Raw genomic sequence first — 27,018 nt, 5'->3', positions numbered from 1 at the left:
GAAAAGTTGATGTAGGCTGATGACGAAAAAGACAATCCCTAAGGAAAAGTTTAGAAATGTGTAACTATCAAAAAATCGGGCAGTCTTGTATTCCAATGTCACAGTGATAAATACCTTGGGATTTCAGTTTGTTTTGTACGGTAACAGTGGTGACCCAGGATACTTCCTTTTGCTGTTAGCTAAACAGAGCTCTGTCTGCCTTCCTACCTGCCTTCCTTATCTCACGCTTTGTTTTTACTAGAGACTCAATTAATTGCTTCCATCTCAAGCAGGATTATAGTATATCATGCAGGGAAGATCATAGGACGCCTTTAAGTATTTTTGTTAAGGTACAGTATCTTATTTAGTGTTAAAATTAGTGGTTCAAAAGATTCCTTTCCTGGGAATTAATATTCCCGTAAAGAAACTGAAAAAGAAATACCAAAGATCATTCCATTATCATATTCTGTGTACCTTAGCACACAAAGGAGACTCAGGATGAGGATATCATTACTGCAGTCCAACTAACATACACATTTGGAAGTACCATCTCATTTACTTAGAACGACATACTAAAAAGTGGTTGATTCTATCATACACAAAAAAATGGGCCCCTCATTCTACATAGGATTTGATCAGGAAAGCATTGTTTCTTCTACTGCAAACTCTTAAATAGCCAAGATTAATTTCATGGACAAAAATTTTAAATTAGTGAGGCAGTTCTTTTGACTTCTTGGAAGTGCTGTCAAAGAAAATGCAATATTTTCATCCTATTTTGTTATGTTGATAATAAATTGGGCTTCCTTTTTTTTTTTTTTTTTTTTTGCTAACGCAATTCTTCTTTTGCAAAGAGTAAGAATCATATACTAGGCAATTGAGAGTCTATTACTTAAAAGATTTTCTTAAATTTTAAGTGTCTGTTGTCCTGGTACTAGGAAGTACTACATAAGGGACTAAAAAAGGCTATAAGGATTCACAAAGGTAATTTTTCACAATATGTGCAAGAAGTGGGGGAAAAAGTGGACAGAAAGGAAATTTACATGCCATTTGAGTCAAACTGCTTGAAAATACTGGGCAGAAAAAATTCACATAAGATGCTAAAAGATAATCCCTGCACTGTTTCTTCTAGAAGTTGACAAGTTCTGGGTTCATGATGCAATCACGTATTTTAATTTTTTTTTAATGTTTATTTTTGAGAGAGAAGCAGAGAGAGAGAGACCGGGGGAGACACGGAATCCAAAGCAGGCTCCAGGCTCTGAGCTGTCAGCACGGAGCTCGATGTGGGGCTCGAGCTCAAGTGGCAAGATCATGACCTAGGCTGAAGTCAGACCCTTAACTGCCTGAGCCACCCAGGTGCCCCTGCAATCATGTATTTTAAAGTGAAAGGACCAAAAGCACTTTTGGGATTTGACCTTGAACTGAGACACCTTGCCATTTGGGTAACACTCAACAACATCAAATCTTCACTTCATGCATTTGCCATTTTCTTGGTGTCTTAGTGATTCTTTTACAATAAATTACATTTTAAAAAATGATCAGAGCTTAAAACCACTTATATCTCTCTAGGATTGGTTTAAGTACACTTTCGGTTTTTTTCCCCAACAAGGAACTTACAGGCCAAAGCAGATCGATAATCCATGAATAAGGGAGAAATAACAACTAATTTGATTCCTATGTATTATTGTATTTGAAAGAGTTATTTCCTGGCTTAGATATGTTAGTGAAGAACTTTTTGTTTTCTGCTTATGTTAATATTTGGTTTTGCTCCAAAGCCCATTTAACTGAAACAGTCTTTGTTCAGGTTCATCAAACAGGTTGGTTGTTTAGAGCTTGCTTTTGCTCCAAGGCAAATAATTTTAATATCAGCTTGGAAGTTTAAAACAAGTAATTAGTCACTGACAGAACTTAACCCAGACATAATCTGCTAATTGACTACCGATAGGCATAACTCAGTGGCCACTGTGTTCATTTGTGAGTCATAACTGAGAGTGGAATTTTGAAACTTTGAAATAATTAATGGTAATAATAATGATAGATAATATTTATTGAGTGCTTACTGGGTTTCAGGCCTATTCACGTGTATTTCATGTGTATTACCTAATTCACCTCTCACATTTTGTTTTTTCAACTCAAATCGTTGTTTCCAGTTGAACAGTTTGAGGCTTAGAGTAATTTTGTTCAAGGTCACACCTGTGGCAGATCCAGGATAGGGATTCCACTCAGGCATTTTGATTGAAATGTGTCTTTCAGTGTCTTTGTTTTATAGATTAGGAAACTGAGACCCAAATGATTGAATTGACCAAGATTAACAACTAGCTTGTTAATATCTATTCAGTTCATCAGCACTAGAAACCTAGACCCTTGACTCTAAGTTCAGTGTACTTTTCATCACACTAGCTTCCTTCTCCGGCAACAAACTGTTGGTCCATACTAGCCAATTACTGCCAAAATATTTCAGTGTATAACAGGACCCTGTAATGATTATTCAAAACCAACACAGTTTTGAGATATTGAAAGAGCAGAATGACTGATGTCATTTTCCCAAGAATTGTGGAAAAAGTTAAGTGAAATGAGATTCCTTTAATCTACTGACCTATACTATATTTAGCTTAATTTCCGTTTTCTTTTCTGAAACGGTTAGATAAGAGGTATTAGAACCATTGTATTAAAACATACTAATTTTTTTTTTAATTTTTTTTAACGTTTTTATTATTGACAGAGAGACACAGAGCGTGAGCAGGGGAGGGGTAGAGAGAGGGGGAGACACAGAATCTGAAGCAGGCTCCAGGCTCGGAGCTGTCAGCACAGAGCCCGATGCAGGGCTCGAACCCATAGACCGTGAGATCATGACCTGAGCCGAACTCGGACACTCAGCCGACTGAGCCACCCAGGCGCCCCTTAATTTTTATTTTCAAGTATGTTGCTTGGAATTAAGATGAGTCCTATTCATATATATTATTTATTTATATTATGCTATGCAAAATTCAAATCATCTAATTTTTCTTCTGAATAAAGTGGCCTTTAAGTAAGTGATATCAAGGTAATGAACTTCCTGATACAGTACTTTTTATGAACCAGTCTTTAATTCTGGTTTATATAAAGTGTTCAATGGACTGGACAAGTGAAGAATATTTATATTCATGGTTTGCTAAAACATTTGATCTCTGTAGAAAAACTCTACAGAGTAGAGTAGATCTCTGTAGATATGTATCCAGTATCTGAGACCATGCTGATTTTCTTCTTGAGTAGCATTCTGTAAATGCATTGTGCTTATAAATATGTTTAATATATATTCAGGATGAAATTACCATTAGTTACTAATATTTCCCTTATCAGAATTAGTAAAAAATCAGAAAAGGAAGTGATGTAAATTAATACCATGCTAAAGCTGCAAAGAAACATTACTTGATGTTTCTTCTTTGAGAGGATCTTGAAAGTATGTGCATTAAATACAATATTTTAAGACCAGTTTAAAAATCATGCACCTTAGCTCATTTTTAATTGGATTAAGTCATTACTTTGGGTGGCACCATAAATGAAACATAACTATTTTCTTGGAGGGAGGAAGGGGGAGAAGAAGTGGGTGAGGGAAAGAGAATTCCAAACAGGCTCCTTGCCCAGTGTGGGGAAGGGGGTGTTGCTCATTCCCACACCCGTGAGATCACTACTTGAGCTGAAGTCAAGGGTCTGAGGCTCAACCAACTGAGTCACCCAGGCACCCCATGAAAGATAACTATTTCTAAGGTCAGTGCATAAGACCTTTGGAATGTTGATTTGTGCTTTTATTTTTGTGTTTGCTTTTATGGCTTTTAGTGTGTGCTAATAATCTCTGTTTTACTTTGGTAGACAAATTGTGTTCTCACAATTAAATGTGTAAGTCATGAAAATATAGTTTTTTGGGCTTTTGGTTTTCTGTTTTATTATGCTGGGTCTTCATTGCCTGCGTTGATACCTGGTATGTAATAATTGCTCAGTAAAAATTTATCAAATGAATTCTCCTTTATTGAATCCTGAAGTCTTTTGTAGTATCTGGGTTTGAAGTGATTTTAATGACTAAAGAGATGGATAAAAGTCATATGTTAGTACAGTTTCCTGAATATCATCTTTTTAAATGATCAGTTCAACATACTGAATTTTCCTATAAAAATAAAATGATTTATGAATGGTATTTAGGCATGTTTGTCTAATGTTTAAAAGATTCAATTACTTTGGAATAAAGACCTTAAAATGATTTGTCCTTGATTATATTTGATTATGTACTGTACAGAAAGCCAGATGCTATGCAGGTTACTTACCTTGACATTATCTTATTTAATTTTTAGGTCTATATTTTGGGAAATGTCTTCCTATTCCTATTAAAGATGTGAAGTTCAGTAATTTTTTCAGGATAACATAGCTAGCAAGTAGCAGATTCAAGACTATCCCTAAGCCTTTACTCTGTCCTGCTTCATGTATACAAGAAGTAAGCCTGCAAGTATTATAGGTCTGATATAGTGAAGTAAGTCTCTAAGGACCAACAGTAGATTTTCTAAATCTAGCTGTATTTTTTAATTAGGTAGAAGTATGTAGATTCTTTGGCATTGTGATTAGAAGTGGAAAATAGATTACCTGATATATTTTTCTCACACATTTAAGAAAGAATTGAACGGTTCTGAATAGGATAATGATATAGATTCTTGTTAGTTTTAGCAGGATTAATCTGGCTGGCAAATAGATTATAGGGTAGAGGCAGGGAGAAGAAAGAAACTGTTGCAATAATCTAGATGAGAGATGGTGACTGCTTAGACCAGACAATAAGTCCTGGACTTAATCTTTGGGCGCTTTTGCCAATGCTTCATGGAAGTAGTTACAAGTGGTTGAATTTGGAATGGATTTTGAAAGTAAAGTCAATAGTATTTTCTGTATGATTGAAGATAGAGGAAGAGAGGGAGGAGAAAAGAATGAACTAAGATGATTCCAAGTTTTGGCCGAAACAACTGGGAAAATCATGTTGCTGATTCTGGGATAGATAGGGAAGCACATCAATTTTTGTTTGGACCATTTTAAGTTTTGGGCTTCCAAGTGGAATATATTAGTGAAAACTATCAGACTACCAAGTGAAGATGGCTATGTACAAGAGCAATGTAAAAGTCTGACGTACTGAGCCGGAGATATAAATGTGGGAATCATCAGTATAAAAATGGTAATTATTAAGGCATTGGGTTGAATAAGAACACTAGGGAAGGTTGAGTATAGAGAACAGACCACAGTCCATGGAGCTCTGAGATTCTCCCAAGTTTAGTTCAGATAATGAGATGGAAGAACCAAGGAGCATGAGGAAGTGGAGCCAGTGAACTAGAAAAATCAAAAGTGGCATCCTAGATGCAAAAATTTTCAACAAGATATTAGCAAACTAAATTCAACCATACATTAAAAGGATCATTTACCACAATCAAGTGGGATTTATCCCAGGATGCAAGGTGCAGCTCAATGTTCAAAAATCAATCAGTGTGAAACACCAGATTTCCAATAGGAAGAATGAGAAGTACATAATTATCTCAATTGATGGAAGAAAGCATTTGACAAAGTAAACATCTGTTCATGATAAAAACTCTCAACCAAGTGGGTTTAGAGGGAACATACATCAGTAAGTGCCATATATGGAAAAACCACAGCTGACATCATACTTGGTGAAAAACTGAAAGCTTTTCCTCTAAATACAGGAACAAGAGAGAGATATACAATGTCAGCACTTTTATTCAACGTAGTAGTGGGAATCCTAGCCACAGTAGTCAGACAAGAAAAATAAAAGGCAAACAAATTGGTAAGGAAAAAGAAAACTGTCACTATTTGCAAACAACATGATAGTGTGTATAAAATATCATAAAGACTTTGCCCAAAAAAACCCCAAAAAACAAAAACAAAACTACTGGAACTGATAAGTGAAATCAGTACAGTTGCAAGATACAAAGTCAGTATGCAGAACTCTGCTGATTTTCTATACACTAGTAACAAACTAGTAGGAAGAGAAATTAGGAAGCAATCCCATTTACAGTTGCACCAAAAAAGAATAAAATACTGGGGCACCTGGGTGGCTCAGTCGGTTGAGCGTCCGACTTCGGCTCAGGTCATGATCTCGCAATCTGTGAGTTCGAGCCCCATGTCGGGCTCTGTGCTGGGGGCTCAGAGCCTGGAGCCTGCTTGGGATTCTGTGTCTCCCTCTCTCTGACCCTCCCCCATTCATTCTCTCTCTCTCTCTCTCTCTCTCTTTGAAAAATAAACAAACTTAAAAAAAAGAATAAAATACCTGGGAATAAACTTAACTAAGGAGGCAAAAGACTAGTACTGCAAGAATTATAAAACACTAATGAAAGAAATTGAAGATGACACAAACAAATGGAAAAATATACCATGTCCATGGATTGGAAGAATCAATATAATTACAATGTCTGTACTACCCAAAGCAATGTACACATTTAATGCAATCCTTATCAAAATACCAACAGTACTTTTCACAGAAATAGAAAAATAATGCTAACAAAAATCCCTGAATAGTCGAAAACAAACTTGATAAAGAGCAAAGCTGGATCACAAGCCCACATTCCAAAATATACTATAAACCTGTAGCAATGAAAACAGTATGGTACTGGCACAAAAATAGATATGTTGATCAATGGAACACAATAGAGAGCCCAGAAATAAACCCACAATTTCATGGTCAATTAATCTATGACAAAGGAGGCAAGAATCTCCAATGGGAAAAAAGACAGTGTCTTTGACATGATGTTGGGAAAATTGGACAGATACATGCAAAAGAATGAAAGTGGACCACTTTTGTACTGTGGACCAAAAAAAAAAAAAAAAGGATTAAGGACCTAAATGTGAGATCTGGTACCGTAAAAATCCTAGAGGAAAGCAGAGGCAGTAATTTCTCTGACTTCAGCCATAGCATCATTCTTCTAGATATGTCTCCTGGGGCAAGGGAAACAAAAGCAAAAATAAACTATTGGGACTTAATCAAAATGAAAAACTTCTGTAAGGAAAGGAAACAACAAAACTAAAACACAGCCTACAGAATGGGAGAAGATATTTGCATATGATATATTCATTAAAGGGTGTGTATCCAAAGTATATAAAATAACTTACACAACTCAACACCCAATAAACAGAGAATCCAGTTAAAAAATGGGCAGAAGACATGAACGGACATTTTTCCAAAGAAGACATCCAGACGGCCAGACACATGAAAAGGTGCTCAGTATCACTCTTCACTATTTGAAATGCAAATCAAAAGTACAATGACATATCACCTGTACCTGTCAGAATGGCTAAAATCAACAACACTGGAAACAAGTGTTGGCAAGAATGTGGAGAAAAAGAATCCCTCTTACACTGTTGGTGGGAATGCAAAGTGGTGCAGCCACTGTGGAAAAACAGTATGGATGTTTCTCAAAAAATACAAAAATAGAATTACCATATGATACAGTAATTCCTCTACTGAGTATTTACCCAAACAGTACAAAAACACTAAGGGGCACCTGGGTGACTCAGTTAAGTGTCTGACTCTTGATTTCGGCTCAGGTTATGATCTCACAGTTGGGAGATAGAGCTCCATGTCAGGCTCTGCTCTGAGAGCACGTATAGCCTGTTTGGGATTCTCTCACTCTCTCGCTCTCTCTTTCTCTGCCCTTCCCTTGCTCACATACTGTCTCTCAAAATAAATCAACTTAAAAAAATACAAAAACACTAATTTGAAAAGATGTTTGCTCCCCTGGGTTTATTGCATCATTATTTACAATAGCCCTATTATGGAAGCAGCCCAAGTGCCCATCAAAAGATGAAATTATAAAGAAGAGGTGGTATAGATACACAGTGGAATATTACTCAGCTATAAAATGAATGAAATCTTGCCATTTGCAACAACATGGATGGATCTAGAGAGTATGACGCTGGGCAAATAAGCCTGCCGGAAAAATACAAGTACCCTATGATTTCACTCAAAACAAGCAAACAAAGGAAAAAAGAGACAAGCCAAAAGACTCTTAAATACAGAGAACAAACCAATGGTTATCACATGGGAGATGGATGGGAAGATGTGTGATATTGCTAAAGGTGATTAAGAATACACATCATGATGAAGGGAAAAAAAGGTTAAGATGGTAAATTTTATGTTGTATGTTTTTTACCACAATAAAAACAGTTGGAATAAAAATGTATTTCTGTTGATGGAAAAAAGAAAACAAAGTAGACGTGATGTACGTATGTATACACACAGAGACATGCCCATATACACAATAGTTGATTAGTACTCAACCATAAAAAATCATGAGATTTTGCCATGTGCAACTACATGGATGGACCTATAAAGTATTACGCTAATTGTAATATGTCAGGGAAGACATATACCTCAAGATTTCACCTATGTGGAATCAGAAACGAAAACATATTCCTAAATCCAGAGAACAAACAGATTGAGGTGGGGAGGGAGGTGGATGAAATAGGTAAGAGAATTAAGGGTTACAAACTCTGAGTTACAAAATAAATAAGTCATGGAAATGAAAAGTACAGCATGAGCAGTAGAGTCAACAATATTGTAATAATGTTGTATGGTGACAGATGATGACTACACTTTGGTGAACTTTGAGTAATGTGCAGAATTGTCAAATTGGTGTTGTGCACCAGTGACTAATATAACATATGTCTCAGTTATACTTCAATTTTTAAAAACAGTGGCATCCTAGAGGTCAAGAAAATTTTACAAAAAAAACACAAAAAACAAAAGCGATCATATGTAGCAGATTCTTCAGATAAAGTCAAGTAAGACTGAGTTATGACCATAGGATTTGAAATGTGGAAGGGTATTGATGACTTTGACCAGAGAAGATTCTTTCTTTAACACAAATATTTTGAATCCACTCATCCAGAAAATATCTTATGTACTTGCTTCTCTAAATTTGTTATTCTTACATAGGCAAACTACTTGGAGGTTGTTCTATAAATTTGAGCATATTATTCTTTATTGTTATATTCAGATATTTCAGTCAGTTATATAAATGTTCATTTTATTTATTGTAATGGTTAAGAGTTAATTATGTGACTGCCAGATAAAGCTTTTATAAAATGTTTCCCTTGATTTTCTTTTAATCAGTTATTGTATACCAGAAAAGACATGGACCTTGGAGGTCATTAGACCCAGGGTAGGTCTATATTCCACCAATTAATAGTTGTATGATCTTAAGCAAATTTATTTCTGTAAATCTCAGTTTTCTCCTTTGGAAGATGACAGGATAATAATCATTTTATGTGGCTGCTAATAAGATACAATGTGATAACATACAAAACATGTCTAACAAATGTCCAACAAGAATTCATGCGCCGGATCTGAAATCAAAGAGACCTAACATCAAATCCCAGAGTTTACATCTAGTAGATGTGAAAACTTGGGCACATTTCTCACTTCTCTTAAGCCTTAGTTACCTTGTCTGTAAAATGGCTGTGCTAAAAATACCTCTTTTGTAGGATTCTTAGAATTAAATAAGCTGTTGTATTTAAAAGTTTTAAGTGTCTTATACAAAGTAAGTGTTTGATAGATGGTAGCTATTGTTATTAGTACTCTGTGGGGTTGTATTTATTATCCTCACAGTTACAATTAGAATAATAAAGTCTCTGTTTCTCAGTTTTGAGGGTCTCAAGTTTCTAATCACACTTTAAGTGATGCCAAACATAGCTTATGGTGTTTGTTTTGCTACCTGTTTTTTTTTTTTTCATAATTTCACTGTTGTCACTCACTAGTAATGTTAAAACCGTTTAATAATTAGCTGGCAACTAAGTTAATGATTTTCACAGCTATGCTTGTCTCCATATAAGTACATTTAAAGAATAGAGTCAGCAGAGAACATTTATGTAATAGGATCTGTGAATGAAACAGAAACGGTTCTCTTTTAGTCAGTTTGCTTGATGCTGTGCTTAAAGAACACACCTAAACATACCTTCAGATAAGACAGCTGTCCTATGAATTACTGAGATTAGACACGGGAACAAAGACAGTTTAGATCAGAGTAGAAAGAACAGCCTTTAATGAAAATACCAGGGCACAATTTATGACCAAACACAGAAGACTTTATACACTTCAAAAAGATCACAAATCATCTAATTCAGTTCCTGATTTTACAGATGAAGGATTATTCAATTTCTGAGAAATTTGGTGACATGACTCATATGAAGTCCAAGGAGGAACAAGGAGGTTTTAATCAGAAAACCTAGAAAAGGATTTATATTTAAAACAAATGCAGTTAATTTTCATGAGATTAACAGCAAAAATAATGGAAGTCAGTGTTTTCAGCAGTAAAATATCCTAGATGGAGATTTGTGTCATATTTTCTGTAATTGACTGATATCAACTGATAATCATTCTTACTAGGTATAGAAAACTGTACATTTCTCAGTGTGGCAAAAATTTTAATGATTTCATTTTGAAAAAAAGCCAGTTTGAATGCTCTAATGGACTGAATGCTAATATAAAGCTATTTTCTTATTTTAAAACTCTGATAATGTGGAAAAGAGTGATTCAATGTTTGGTAAGTCATTTTTTTTGCTTAAAGATAAACTTAATTGCTTTGATTTGTATCTTACAGCTTAACAGTAACTCTGGAATAACCATTACATTGTAATCATGCGTTTGTGGTAAACCTTTTAACAAGTTCTATTAAATTTACTTTTGATAATTAAGTTGCTTTCTACAAATGACAGTAATAACTGTAAACAAATGAATATGTTGGGTGATAACTATTTTATTCAAAAGAATTATATATAGAAGATTAATTCGATTTTTTCATTATTTCCCTTCCTGGTATAAAACTACAAAATACAAAAAAAAAAAATGTACAAAAGACCTGCTTGTCTCTAGGTTGTAATTTTTGCTTCTTTGTCTTCTTTTATAGAGCTACATTCATGGAAGCAGCCAGGCTCAGTTCGTGGCAGAGTCACACATTATTCTGGTATTAAGTATCCTTTAAAATACTGATGGATTGAAAAGGGCAAAACCAAAATTTTAAACTTTGTTACTTTCCAGTTCCTAGGTTATTTCCAATTACATAATTTTGTTTTTATTCTCAGTCATTAACAGATTTATAATTGTCTTTTTTTAGTAACTATTGAAATTACAGAGTATAGCTTTTGCTCTGCATTGGTTATCTCTGGTTAAAGTCTTGTGGAGTTTTGTGTGGTTTTACCTTACAGGATCCTAAGGGGGAAAAAGAAGTATCCTACAATATAAAAAGCAGACTTTGAAAACATTATCTTAGTACTGGTTCCCTTAAACATTATGGTAAGTCAGAGGAGGGAGATTTAAGATGGTTGGATGTCTTTTTTGGAACATACCAGACTAAATGTTATGAATCAGATAAGAGAGTGCAATTTATGGTTTGGGGGTAAAGGGTCGGAAGATAGAATAGGAAAGAGATAAGGTAAAAGTGTCCAAATAAAAACAAACTCTGAATACTCTTAGAATGGAATAAAGTCACTCTTTAGGTAAACAACTATTTCTTGGGGAACACTGATGTTTGTGTGTCTTGTGAAATATTTGAAGCTTAATTTTATGGTTTTTTTTTTTTTAAGTTTATTTATTTTGAGAGAGAGATAGAGCATGAGCTAGGGAGGGCAGCAAGGGAGAATCCCAAGCAGGCTCCACACTGTCAGTGCAGAGCCTGATAAGGGGCTCGATCACGTGAACCGTGAGACCATGACCTGAACCAAAATCAAGAGTCAGACCCTTAACTGACTTAAGCACCCACGCGCCCCTTAAATTTATAATGTTGACAATAGTGAGCCATTATCAGGATTTAAAGGGTGACTGTAGTATTGTTTATACATTTGATTACTTTCCTGGTTACTAAGATTCATACTCAACTGCAGTAGTCTAGACCAAATTTTCAGTATTTTATATAATCAGAACTATTTAAGCTTCTAAGGAGTCTTCAAACTTATCTAGGCCCAAACCTCATTTTAAAAGTAGGAAAACTAATACCCATAAAGTTTACTTGCTTGCTTTAGATTAGAGGAAAACTAGGATTAGAAATCACTTTTCTTTTTAATGATCTGTTGGTTAAGTTTTATATATGTTATTATGGTCTGTGGCATAGGATTTCATAAGTTAATATCAGTCATGCCATCTTGAAGTTTTTGTTTTTAATCTGGAAGGAAATGACTAATATCATTAATGTTTGTGTATGTTGCTACCTTATTATACCGGTACGCGTTTTAATTCACCAGCAAATACAGATTTACTACCTTCAGTTTATTTAAGCAATCTATTTTATTTGCATAATATGTTCTGGACAGTGTATCAGGTATTGGTATATACTGAGTCTTATGTTGATTAAAGTGAAGGAAAGGGGTAGGAAGTGCTTATGGCACATCCGATTCTCAAGAAGCTCTCAAAATCCTCATTTATAGAATCAGGATTATTGAAGTAACTACATGGCATTTCTGTGTGAAGTAAAGGAGATAGCACACAAAAAGCATCTGGTCCTCCCCAAAGGCAATTGTGTTTATTTTCCCATCAGTTCTTCATATTTACCTTTCCCCCTTTCCACATGCTTGTGTGGATATGTGGAATTGTGCAGATCTAGAGCCCATTTCTTGCTTGCATTTATTTAGCCGTGTGCTTTTTAAGAAGCTACTATTACGAACATGTTTTTTGCTGTAGTTTGTCTCATAGACGAGAATCCAAAATATCTAGATTTGAAGTCACATTCTCAAGTTCTGTGATCTGGATCATTAAGTGCCAGCTTCTCTTTTCTGACTTTATTATGGGAAGAGATTCATACTTTCCGCACATCAGAGGGGTGTTGGGTGAGAAAATGAAGTATTTCCAAATCTGTTTGTTGGAAAATAAGGGAAGGCCATCTTTACTCTTTACCTCTCTATTATATACATGTATTTATGAAGCAAAATACATTTGTGTTAAAGCACATTTATAGGAAACAAATTGTTTATTGCAGGTAACATTTTAGCTTTTATTTATTGTAGGCTTTTTTTCCTAACCTGTTTCCATCCTTGATGTAGCATTCCGTGTTACTTCCTTCAAAGCAGCTAGTCTATTCAACACATCAGGAGTACGTAGCAAAGAGCTGTGTTGAGACCATCACTGTGTGGCAGGAATCTCCCAGGTTTCATTTCATGGCTCATTGACATCAAGCATGCAAAGAACTTTCACAAGCAGTATGAAGTCTTCCGTAGAGATTTTTAACAGCAATACATAAAAGAGTTAAGAGCACTTATTCTCTTTATGCTACCAAAAATTACTTGTTTTATTTCCCCTGATTTTTTGTTTGCTTTACAGATACCTGTGAAAGAGAAAAGTTGTTTTAAAATGGTCGGCTCATTAAAATTGTTGGTGAAAGTCAAGAAGTAGCCAAGTAATAATTTCTGATTTTATTTTCACTTGGCAGAGTCTACTGCTATTTTTTCCAACTTATCATGTATTTTTTTCCTTTATATGAAAAAAATGTAAATTCCAGATGGTCACTTTTTGTTTATCTGGAGAGAATATGCCTGTTTTTTGGTTTCTCTTCTTCTCATTTAGTAAGCCAGATTACTAGCTGCAATTGCTATATGCAAAATTTGTTGAAAAAACCCTAAGAACAGATGGAGTCATTTGACTTCATAGGTTATAGATTCATATTTACTAAGAATAAGATTTTTCTCCCTATTAGTAGTGTTTTATTTTTTCAGTACCTTGTTTGGGGGCGGGGGAAGAACAACAGTTCTAAGTTCATAAGAGAGAACTATATAAAAAAGGAGTAAGAAATATTTGACATTTTTTTAATTAAAAAAATTGTTTTTAATGTTTTTTAATTTTAATTTTGATTGAGAGAGACAGAATACTAGTGGGGCAGGGGAAGAGAAAGAGAATCCAAAGCAGGCTCCAGGCTCTGAGCTGTGAGCACAGAACCCAAGGTGGGGCTCAAACCCACGGACCATGAGATCATGACCTGAGCCGAAGTTGGATACTTAACCGACTGAGCCACCCAGGTGCCCTGGCATTTTAATACAGAATATGGGAACTAGGAATAATTTATATAATCCTTACATTTTTCCCAGTAAAATTCGTTTTTATTTATTTTTTTATTCGGTTATATTTCAACACCTAATGCAAATGTAAGATATTCCACTGCTTACAAGAAGGTAGACTGATAGAAAATTAATTGTAATCCAGTGTGACAAATGTTCTAATCATTTCTTGCAAGCAGCAAAAGAAGAAGGAGCCACTCAATGCCTAGAGAACTTGAACTGACTTTTCAGTTGGTTTTAATACAATAGAAAAAGGAGTTTGCCAGACCGAGAATGAGTGAGAATATTCCAGTGGAAGGTCCAGCAGGCACAAAAACATAAAATGTGAGAGAATATTCACAAATGCTGAAGACAAGATCGATGAAAGGTTACTTGGGATGGATAATGAAAATCTTTCCAGCCCTTGCTAAGAAATGGGAATCTTGCCTGAGTCCACCAGGCTGTGGTCTATGTGTGCTTTTGGCTACAGAAAGCCTGACTTCTAGAGTTGGCTTTTACTTTATTTCAACTCTGATCTGTCCCTTAGCTCTCCACATCCTTCAAGTTCTACAGTGTTAAGATGATGACATGAGATAAATATCAGTTGGAAGAAAAGGGCTAATATCAAAGGCAAAGGGCACAGTAGAACAATTTTAACATAAAAATACATACATTCTAAAGAAGATCACATTTGCTTTTCCGATGAGAAATACATTTGTTTTCTATTTATTATGAATATTATTTGACTTTGCATTTGTTTTCGATCTGTGATAGCAAATGTTTTAGAATGTCATTTCCAAGGAAAAACATACTACATAAAAAAATTAATGATGGATGAAAATTGAAGATAATTTCAGATTTAGATCTGAGTCTTCTATAACTTGCTAACATTTTTTTCAACATCTGTTCTCATTTATCTTTAAACTGACAATCCTCATTCTCTTCCAAGGAGCAACAGTAAACTTAACATCATGTATAACTGAGAATGGATTATAAGATAGTGCAAATGTATTTGTTACTCATTCAGTAGCATAACTCAGTGCCTCTGGGTGCTGTACATAATTTATACAAACAGCTTCTGTTTTATGTGGGATTATGTCAATACTTTGATTTCTTAAGCAGTAAGAAGGTGATTGACAGATTCAGCAGAGAAACTCAATTGTGCACAGTAGTTTATGTATTGCTGTGACATTACTCAATACAAATGTGCAAAGTAATACATGAGGTAGACTAGATGTGTGTGTGTGTGTAGGCAGACATTAGCAATCTCAGAACAATAGAAAAAGTTTCAGAAACATGGTTTATCCACTATATAGTTCCATCTCTTACTATAACATTGGGACTCTTCAGTAAGACACAGCCAAAATGGCTACACCCACAGTTTAATGGCAGAAAATCAGCTGTTATTTCAGAGTTAGACATAGAGCCATAGAATCTATCAGATTTGAGGGGGCTTTCATTTGTCATTCAGCCTTCTACTCAAGGAAGGAAGCCCTACACATCACGTCTCACCGATAATCGTCAAACCTTTTCCTCTTTCTAAAAAGTAATACTCTACCTAAAAATTACGTTACAAGTGGGACTTTTTTCCAAAGGGTAAGTATTATGTAGGTTCTTTTTTTACGCAAACTGTTTTTTAAATTGATATATTGGAATGGAAGTTAAATAATTCTCAACACTCAGAGGCCTCAACTTAAAAAGGTATGGTTAAAAAAAGAGAGGGAAAGTTGGCTAGTGTAAAGCCATTTCAGTTGAAGTCCTACTTCATTACAACTATCAAACGTAAAGTGGGTTCGCAGCTTATTTTTTGGTAAAGCCTAGAAAACTTAAGTTTGCAGGAAACGTTCTGACCCTACTGCTTTGTAACAGAATATTTTACCTCACGGTTAAAGACAACCATATATTTAGTCCCTCCTTTGCTTTAAAATCCTACTTTGGGGTTATATGCAAGTATATACTAAGTTATTGCATTTATTTTCAAGTATGAATAAAACTTCCTCTCAGATATTACAGTTTACAGTATTTTTGGTAGCAACAGTTGACAAACTAGGACCAATGAGGGTCAAATCCAGTCTATCTACTATTTTTGTAAATAAAGTTTCATTGGAACACAGACACACCTATTCATTTATGTATTGTCTATGATTACTTTGCACTACAGCAGCAGAGTTGAGTAGTAGCCATAACGTGATACAGCTTGCACAGACCAAAGTATCTACAGTTGAACCTTGAACAAATGAGTGTGAGGGGTGCCGACCCCCCCCCACAGCTGAAAATCCACACAATACTTTTTACTCCTCAAAAATTTAACTATTAATAGCTTTCTGTTGATTAGAAGCCTTACTGATAACATAAACAATCAATACATATTTTGTTATATTACATACTCTAATCTTACAAATAAAGTAAGCCAGAGTAAAGAAAATATTAAGAAAATCATAAAGAGAAAGCACATTTACAGTACTGTACCATAGTAACAAAAAAAATTATATAAGTGGACCCTAACAATGCAAACCTATGTTTTTCAAGGGTCAACTATACTTTCTGGGCCTTTTTAGAAAAACTTTGTAAACTGCTCTATAGGATGTGTTAATTAAAAAAGAAAAAAAACCTGACAACCTTATTACCTCAAGAGAGTTGCTACTGACTTTATTATCTTTCCCTGCATTTCCAGCTGTTTTGTTCCTTTTCTCTGGTTGTTTTCATCTAACCCTGTGATCTCATCCTACCCAATTTCTTTTTTGCTTTTTTGACTTGTGCTGTCACTTACTATTTTTTTGGCTTTGCGTAAGTTATCCAGACCTTGCTCAGCACCGTTTTCCTCATTGGTAAACTGAAGAGGGTATCTGTGTCTTAGAGTTGTTTGGCAATGGGTGAGAGAGATAATGAACAAAAATTTACTGCCTTTTGGGGGCTAACATTGTAGTGGCAGAAGAAAAACAGTTATTAAAAAAAATGAATGCAAAATTTCTTTCAAAAACAGTGTTACAGAAGCAGAAAAAAGCAAGCAGAGAGGTTGGAGGAGGCTTTTCTAATAATTTGTCATTTGAGCAGAAACTCAAAGCGATGTGACTTAATGGGCCTAAATGGGCCTAATTGGGAGAAGAGCATTAAGCAGGGGAATAGGAAGTACAAAGATGCAAAGGCAGAGAGTTTCCAGGCTTTGGAAAAATAGCGAGTGGGACAAGAATAAGAGCAAACAAAGGCAGACAAGTACAAGCAGCGGATCGGGGTACAAATCATGTATGGCCTAGAGGCCATTTTGAAACCTACTGTTTATTTTATTCAGAGCGACATGGAAAGCTATTAAATTGTTCTGAACAGAAGAGTGACATTACTGATTTAAAGCTATCAAGAAAGAGAACATTTTTAAGAACTTAAGGGCAGGAATTTCATGAGGCAGACACAACAACCAAAATTCACAGGAAAAGATGAAAAATTTTGCCACATTAAAATGACAACCCTCTGCCTAACAAAGCAACTTGACATCAGCATCATGGCACTCTGAGTTGTTCCTTTTGTGTTTTTTGATTTACAACTAATTGGAGGTCTATAACCAAACAAAAGTATCTCTGTTCAGTATGCCAGGACGACCCTCACAGATCTAAAGGAGTCTGTGAGCCTGCCCCAGACCCATTTGTAGCCATCGGAAAAGATAATCTGGAGAGTGCAAAACTGGTACACTGACCAGAGATTGAGTATTTTGGGTCCAACCAGCTTGATGGGAGAAACTGGCAAGCCATCAAAACAGAGCAGAGATGAGTTTGGGAGCAGAGAAAAAAGGAAAACACACCATGGTGCCCTTCCTGAGGGCAACACTGCCACCTGCTGGGCTTTGCAGGGGGTTGGGGGGGGCAGAGCATGCAGCAGCTACCTCTCTGGGCAGAGGAGGTGGGAAAGCAAAGTGGTGAGGGACAGATGGCCTGGTAGCAGTTGGAGGAACCCATTTCTCCAGCAATACCCACCTCTCTGAGACAGGACCCCCACGACTCGGGGGAGGAAGAAGAAAGGGAGAGAGGGAGACAAGAACATCAGAGGGCCCTGAAGGAAAGTGTTTTTTGCTATAGGCTCCAGGATTTCAGCACAAGGTCTGCCCATGGACATCTGGGATTTCCCCACTAGAGGATCCGCTTACTGGCCCAAGGCCACTCCCAAAGCCCCAGGTGCTAAGACCACCCCTACCCCCACTTTGCCACCAGCCTTTTTTTGAACCCCAGTTTTTTTTATAGGCCTGCTCCCAAGGGCTCCAATAAGAAAACCCAAAACCTGGTAAGATAACACCACCTTCTGGGACACAAGAAAAGTTTCTCATTGCCAGCCTGTTGAACTTTATAACAAAGTAAACAAGAAGGGTGTGTGCCACTTCAAATGGGAGAGCAGAGGCACACTTCATTAGCCACTGGAAAATCACGGTAATGTAGTGTCACACAAAGGATCATTCTCCAGCAGTGGAACTGTAAGGCATGTAATATTGTAGTCTAACTGATTAAAGAATTCAAAATTTCCTCATGAGAAATGAAGACATTTAATTAGCTACAAGAAAACTTAGGCAATTCAATGGACTCTGGAATAAAATTAATGAACAGAAGGAGTCTTATTTTTTTGTTTTTAAACCAAGAGATTTAAATTATAAAAATAGAATGAAACAAATTTTGGAGCTCAAGAACTTAAAAAGATGAGTATGTAGAAAGCATAAAGATTAGGACACATCAGACAGAAGAAAGAATAAGCAAGTTGGGGGATAGGAATTTAGAAATGACTCAGTTGGAAGGCGAGAGAACTAATATTTTTAAGAAGTTAAGAAACCCTACAAGAGTTGTTATTCTGTCAGACAAGCAAATATCAGAATGGTTGGTATATCAGGAGAAGAGAGTGGGGAGGGAGCAGAGTTTATTTTAAAGTGGTAATAGCACAGAGCTTCCTAAACTTGGGAAAGAAACTAGACGTAAGTCTATTAAGTTAAGGGAACGTCTTACTATCTCAGTGTAAAAAGATCTTTTCCAAGAAACTGTTCAAAATCAGGGGAAAAAAGGAAAGTAACCTAGAAAGGAACTTCCTATTAGGATATCAATGGATTTCTCAGCAGAAACTCTACAGACCAGGAGAGAGTAGAAGGACATATTCAAAAATCGAAAGGTAAAAATTGCCAGCTAAAAATACTTTATCTGGCACAGTAACCCTTTAGATATGAACAGTACATAAAGGCTTTCCCAAACAAAAGTTGAAGGATCTCAACACCACCAGACCTATCTTACAAATAATGCTGAAAGTTGTTTTTCAAGCTGAAATGAAAAAGTACTATTTGGACACATGCATAAAAAATGAAAGTCTATAAAACTCTGATAAAGGTGGTAGAATTTAAAAACTGTAATTCTATATTAGTATATTAACCCCTTAATTATAATATGAAGGTTAAAGGAAAGAGCACTAAATAATTATAGCTACTGTAACTTGTTAATGAATTCACAGTGTACACATTTTGTGACATTAGAAATATAAAAGGTGAGGAGTAAAACAGAACTTTTATAGGTCAATGAATATAGTCTTTTTTTTTTCCCTGCTGATAGCAATTTATTTGAGATATCTAAGCCTCATGGTAACCACAAGTAAAAAAATCTAAAGACACAAGACAAAATAAAGGGGGTGGGGGTATGAGGGAGACTGAATAAATCACCATGGAAAACCACAAATTCACAAAGATACAAGCAATGGAGACAGAACAACCACAAGACAAAAGATAAGATGGCAATAGTAAGTCCTCATATATCACTTACCATATTAAATGTAATTGGATTGAAATAACCAATAAAAAGACACAGACTAGCTGAATGATTTTTTTTTTTAAAAGCAAGACCCAAATATACACTACCTGTAGGAGGCTCATTTCAACTCTAAACACACACAAGGGCTCAATATCAAGAGACCGAGAAGGATATTCTAAGCAAGTATAAACCAAAAGAAAGTGGGATTAGCCATACTTAGATTGGGCAAAATAGACTTCAAGCCAAAATGTTAACAAGAGACAAAGTAGGTCATTATATAATGATAAAAGGGTCGATACATCAAGAAGACATAACGAATGTTATGAATGTTACCCAACATCAGAGTGCCAAAGTATATTCAGTAAATACAGATCTGAAGAAAGAACTAGAACAAAATGTAGTAATAGGGAATTTCAGTAACCCACTGTCAGCAATGAATAGATCATCCAAATAGGTAATCAACATGTTGGGATTGAAACACACTTTAGAACGAACGTAACAGACATATATAGGATATTCCATCCAACAGCCTAATATTCTTTTGAGAGAGAGGCTGTATGCACAAGTGGAGGAGGGGCAGAAAGGGAGGAGGAGAATCCTAAGCAGGCTCCACACTCACCACAGAGCCCTATGTGGGGCTTGATTTCACAACTGTGAAATTATGACCTGAGCCAAAATCAAGAGTTGGACACTTAACCAACTGAGCCATCCAGGCACTCCTGTAGAATTTGTTTTTTTGTACATAACAGACTTTGTATCCTGAAAGTTTTTTTGTTTGTTTATTTTGAGAGAGAGTGAGCACATATGAGCAGGGGAGAGAGAGAGAGCATGAGCCAGAGTTTGGGGGGGGGGGGGGGGAAGAGAGAGAATCTCAAGCAGGCTCCAAGGTCAGCAAATAGCCCAACACAGGGCTCTATCCCACGACTCTAGGATCACAGCCTGAGCTGAAATCAAGAATCAGACACCCAACTGACTGAGTCACCCAGGTACCCTCCATCCAATAACATAAAACACATTTTCTTATGAACTGCATGTGGAACATTCTTTAGGATACATCATTTGATAAGGCCCCAAACACATATAGGCAACTCTCTTTTCTGACCACAATAGTATGAAACTACGTATCTACAAGAGGAAATACACAAATATGTGGAAACAACACACCTCTAAACAACCAGTGTGTCAAAAAGAAATCAAAAGGGAAATTAAAAATATCTTTAAACACATGACAGTGGAAATACAACATACCAAACTAATGGGATACAGCAAAAATAGTTCTGGGAGGTAAGTTTATAGCAATAAATGCATAAATTATGAATTGACAGTGATCTCAAGTAAACAACTTAAATTTACACTTCAAGGAACCAAAGAAAGAACAAGAAAGTAAGCCCAAAGTTAACATAAGAAAGGAAGTACATAAGTATAGAGTAGAAATAAATGAAATAAAGACCAGAAAATCAATAGAATGTATCAGTGAAACTAAGAGCTGTTTCTTCAAAAAGACACAAAATTGACAAATAGCTAAACCAAGAAAAAAAGACTCAGAAATGAAAGTAAAGACATTACAACTGATACTTCAGAAATACATAGTGTAACAGACTTCTATTAATAATTATATGCCAACAAATTACATAACTTAGAAGAAATAGATACATTCTTAGAAACATGACTTGCCAACAGTGTTTCAAGAAGAAATAGAAAAATCTAAACAGATCAAAATTGAGTAAAAATATTCTATCTGTAATCAAAAACCTCCCAACGCAGAAAACCCCAGGACGAAATGGCTTCACTATGGAGAATTGTACCTAACACTTAAGAATTAACACTGGGGCACCTGGGCGACTCAGTCAGTTAAGCTTCCAGCTTCAGCTCAGGTCATGGACTCACAGTTCGTGAGTTCGAGCCCTACCCTGGGCTCGCTGCTGTCAACACAGAGCCTGTTTTGGATCCTCTGTCTCTTTGCCCTTGTGTGCTCTGTCTCATAAATAAAATTTTTTTAAATAAAAGAATTAACACCAATCCTTCTCAATCTCCAAAAAAAAAAAAAAAAAAATTGAGTAGGGAACACTTCCAAACTCCTTCTCTGAGGCCAGCATTACAATGATACAAAACTAGATAAAAGCACCACAAGAAAAGTATACACTAATATCTCTGATGAGTACAGATACAAAATTTCTCAAACTATGAGCAAACCAAATTCACGAACACTTAAAAAGGATTATACATCACAACCAAGTTGGAATTGAAAGCTTTTCCTTTAAGATCAGGAAGAAGACAAGGATGCCTGCCAGCATTACTGTTATTTAATAAGCTAGAGCAATAAAGACAAAGAAACAGAGGGCATCTAAATTGGAAAGGAAGAAGTAATATTGTTGCTATTTATAGACGATATGAACATACGCATGCACACACACACAGACACACACACTTACACTGAGAGAATATCCCAAACTCTCAACTAAAAATCCGTTGTAACTAATTAACAATTTCAGTAAAGTTACAGGTTACAAAATCAACATGCAGAAATCAGGTGCATTTTTTACACTAATGATGAAACATCTGAAAAAGAAAATCCAATTTATAGTAACATCAGAAACAAATTCTTAGGAATAAATTTAACCAAGGAAATGAAACGTCTGTACAACAAAACTCCAAGACTTTGCTGAAAGAAATCAAAACACAAACAAATGGAAATGCATTCTCTGTTCATGGATCTGAACAATACTATTAAAATATCCATACTCCCCAAAATCATCTACAGATTCAGTGCAATCCTCATCAAAATATAAAGGCTTTTTTTTTTTTTACAGAAATGGGAGAAACACTCCTAAACTTTGTACTGAACCACAACAGCCAAAATATCTAAAGCAATCCCAAGGTAAAAGAACAAAACCAGAGGTATCACACAGGTTTCAAACAATACTTCAAAGCTATAGTAATAAAAACAGTATCGTACTGGCACAAAAACAGACACAGAGACCAATGGAACAGAATAGACAGCCCAAAATTAAATTCCTGCATATACGATTTACTGAAATTTGACCGGAGGGCCCAGAACACTCCATGAGGAAAAGAGTCTCTTTAACAAATAGTTTTAAGAAAATGGATACGCACATGCAGAAGAATACTAAATTGACACTTTTCCAAAGACAACATGCAAATAGCCAACAGATGCTCAACATCACTCACCATCAGGGAAATGCAGATCAACACCACTATGAGATACCACCTCAATTATGATGGCTGTTGTCAAAAAGGTAAGAAACAAGTGTTGGCGAGGCTGTGGAGAAGGTTCTGTTGGTGCGAATGTAAATTGGTGCAGCCACTATAGCAAAACAGCATGGAGTTTCCTCAAAAAATTAAAAATAAAACTATATGATTCAACAATTACCTTTCTGGGTATTTGTCCAAAAAAACAAACCCTCTAATTTAGACAGATGTATGCACCCCTCTGTTTATGGCATCATTATTTGGAATAGCCAGATATGGATATAACCTACACAACCTAAGTGTCTGTTGATAGACTTGTAAAAAACAAAAAACAAAACAAACAAAATGATAGGCATACAAACAGTCTTGCTATTTGGAATAACATGGATGGAATTTGAGCACAGTGTGCTAAGTGAGATCAGTCAAGAAAGACCACTACTGTATGATATCACTTACATGTGGAATTTTAAAAAGCCAAACTTGTCAAAACAGTAAAATGGTGGTTATCAGAGGATGAAATGAAGGGTAGTAAGACAAATGTTAAGGGTACAAATTTAATGAGAGTAGTAGTAAATAAGCCATAGAGAACTAATGCACAGTGAAACGAATATAGACAACAATGTTGTAGTATGATCAAACTTGCTAAGAGTCTCGAACTTGATTATTTCAACCTTTAAAAAAGGATAATTATGTAATATGATAGAGGTGATAATTATTACAATGGCAGTCAAATTACAATATGTAAATATATCACATTAACATGTTGTACACCTTAAATTTACACAATGTCTTATGTCAACATACTAAAAAAAATATTAAGTTTTTTTTTTTTTAATAAAAAAACACATCGCATTGTAGTTAAGAGCAAATAGGCATTGGCTTCGATAGCCTTGGTTTGAATTCTGGCTCCAGTAGTGCCTAACAGTGTCCCGGTTATTAACCCCCGTAAGTTTCATTATCCTAACTTATAAGTAAGAATAAAACAATACCCACTTCACAGCACTGTTAAGGGCCTTAATGAGAGAAATCCATGCATAGTGCTTAGCTCAATTGCCTGCACATAGTTGGGGTAAATAAATGTTGGCTATTAGTATTAAATAACCTATATACATATATACAAGACAATACATGAAAGGAAGAGAGTTTATATGCAACACTTTCATGTCCAGAAAAAGGAAGTGTCCTACAAATTAAGAAAAAGACACAGATGAGGAAAAAGACTTAGGGGAAAATGAGCAAAAAAAATTAAAAAGAAAAAAAAGCAATATACAAAAGATTAAAAGGAGAAATGAGCTTATCAAAAGATACTCAAACTTATTAATACAGATTCTCCCTCATCAGTTTGATAAAATCAATAGTTTGGCAATACTATTGGTGAAATATAAGGAAAATACAATATGATTAAACCTTAGTTAATTTGAAAATATGTATATGCACTCTCTAGAAAACTCCATGTGTAGACCTTAGAGAAAATATTGCACATGTACATGTAAAAAGATCTTTGTAGGAATATTTGTAATAGCAAATATTTGGAACAATTTTGCATAAGATAAATACGCAGTAAAATGTGGTTTATGCTTATGAAAATCTTATACATAATTTTCCCTTGCAAACTGAATTTGTGTGAAGTTCAAAAATTCCAATGAGAAGCATGTTGTTTGCTCACATAGTTTTCCCATCATATCTTAAAAATTTGTAGAGAAAAAATGGTAAAAACGGTATGAAGATCTTTGAATAGGCATATGTTATACTTGTGTAACTATAGTTAACATCCAATTTTTTTGCCTAATAAAACATACTTTTCCTTGAGATTATATCTACATATATGTGTATTTATGTCACATGTATATATGTGCACATGGGTGTTTGTGTATATATAAAATTTTACCCTAAGAACATTTTTATATATAGCTATACTCTTAATCAAAAATTTTAAGCATTTAATTTTGTAAACCTTATTTTCCTCAGATATAGAAATTGTTATTTTCCCCTTGATTTTATTAATAAAATTTCAGAAGCTATGTAGGAAACGGGGTCCTAAAGTAAGTATTTTATTTATAATATCTACATAAAATCATTTTAAAATGTCATTTCTAATTTGAATATTTGAAAAAAAAATATTTTGTTACAGTTAAAATAATCTGAATTCTCTATGAATTTTCAGATCAAATGTGTCTATTTAAATGTGTAGATTGAAATTTGTGCCTGTATAAAGTAAGGGGTGTTAAAGTGAAATATAAAATAGAAACCACACTTGAGAATTCCCCGGCAGAAAAAATCATTCAAGCCACATAAACACTTTAAGACTGTAGCCCTTTTCATGAGTATAAGTAAACCTTAACTTGGGCTATTTCTTGTAAATACCTCTAATAATCATAAAAAAAAACTTATGTCATCATCTTAAAACTGGTATGAGATAATCACTTGTAACCAATCACCTGCCACCTGGAAACCCCCGTTATAATAACCAACCACTATTAAAGTCAACAACTTCTTCATTTTACTTTAGAAGCCGTTCTGTAACTTCATGTCCCTGAGTTTTATAGTAGTAAGTCCTTGGGGTGCCTGGGTGGCTCAGTCAGTTGAGCATCTGACTTCGGCTCAGGTCACGATCTCATAGCTCATAGGTTGGAGCACTGCATTGGGCTCTGTGCTGACAGGTCGGAGCCTGGAGCCTGCTTCAGAGTCTGTGTCTTCCTCTCTCTCTGCCCCTAACCCACTTGCATTCTGTCTCTGTCTCTCTCAAAAATAAACAAACATTAAAAAATTTAAAAAAAAATTTATATTAGTAAGTCCTTGAATTTGAGGATTCCCCGTTTAAAAACTGTTCTTATATTCCCAATAAACTTATTAAGTATTATTTATTGACGTGGTGGTTTAAATTTGGTTATTTCTGGATTTTTGGCAAATGGAACCAGAAAAAGATGAAAGAGAGACCTACTTTAACTCCTTAGGATCTATACAGTCACAGTAGTTTGCTCCAGGGAGCTCGTCAAGCAGTAGAAATCCTTACATATGAACAGTTTGGTACAAGCTTTTCATTTTTTCCCATCACTTTATTATTAGCATTGTCCTATGACTCTAGACTTGAGTTTTTTTCCGGTGGATTATCCAAAACATTGTAAGAATAAATCCTTAAGGTGCACAGACTGATAATACTGAAATATATTTCAATATGCTGGTAATAATGAAATATTGATTCTCTTCTGTTACCCTTTTCAGGCCCTCATGACATGACTGAATCTCAAGGAACTCTAATAATTAACCAAATTTTAGTGTTTTCAAACTATGTATCATGGATCCCCCCAAATTTAGTGGTAGTATATGGTGTATACGTGTGTTCGGCTTGGTTTGAGAGGGGAGAGGGGAGAGGGGAGTGCTGATACTGCATAGTGCTGATAGTGGCTTTTTCTCTTGTATGCAGTAGGCTTCCAGGCAAGTTTGTTTGGGTTATTGTTTGGTTTTCTCCAGAAACGGTTTCATAAAGGATTGCTAAATAGAATAAATTGAAAACTATTTGTTGACATATTAGACGAAGGGTTAGTATCCAAAATCTACAAAGAACTTATCAAACTCAGCACCCAAAAGACAAATAATCCAATGAAGAAATGAGCAAAAGGCATGAACAGACACTTTTCGGAAGAAGACATTGAGAGGGCTAACAGACACGTGAAAAGATGCTCAACATCTCATCTTCAGGGAAATAGAAATCAAAACCACAATGAGATACCACATAACATCTGTCAGAATGGGTAAAATGAACAGCTCAGGAAACAACAGATGTTGGCAAGGATGCGGAGAAAGGGGAACAGTTTTGCATGGCTGGTGGGAATGCAAACTGGTGCAGCCACTCTGGAAAACAGTATGGAGTTCCTCAAAAAATTAAAAATACAACTACTCTATGACCCAGCAATTGCACTACTAGCTATTAACCCAAAGGATACAAAAATGCTCATTTGAAGGGGCACATGCACCCTATCAACAGCAGCACTATCAACAAAAGCCAAATTATGGAAAGAGTCCAGATGTCCATCGA

At 35.4% G+C, this 27,018-nt stretch overlaps 1 protein-coding gene and 1 long non-coding RNA gene across 5 annotated transcripts in view; both read left to right on the top strand.

Moving 5' to 3' along the window:
* The window catches only part of TUSC3 (tumor suppressor candidate 3), a 265,043-nt gene that overhangs the window by 219,060 nt on the left and 18,965 nt on the right, over nucleotides 1-27,018 (top strand). For all 4 annotated transcript variants that reach the window (XM_053216357.1, XM_027077258.2, XM_027077260.2 and 1 more), the window contains one exon: nucleotides 10,899-10,962. In XM_053216357.1, the coding sequence (XP_053072332.1) occupies nucleotides 10,899-10,962 (64 nt within the window). The remainder of the gene's footprint in view (nucleotides 1-10,898; nucleotides 10,963-27,018) is intronic.
* On the top strand, nucleotides 11,014-14,746 carry LOC128314349 (uncharacterized). Its single transcript, XR_008295883.1, has 2 exons — nucleotides 11,014-12,118; nucleotides 12,157-14,746. It is a non-coding gene; the product is annotated as an uncharacterized LOC128314349 (long non-coding RNA).

This window comes from Acinonyx jubatus, chromosome B1 (assembly GCF_027475565.1).
Source record: "Acinonyx jubatus isolate Ajub_Pintada_27869175 chromosome B1, VMU_Ajub_asm_v1.0, whole genome shotgun sequence".
NCBI classification, from domain to species: Eukaryota; Metazoa; Chordata; class Mammalia; order Carnivora; family Felidae; genus Acinonyx; species Acinonyx jubatus.
The sequence above is the reverse complement of the archived record's forward strand: the minus strand, read 5'-3'. Positions and strand labels throughout refer to the sequence as shown.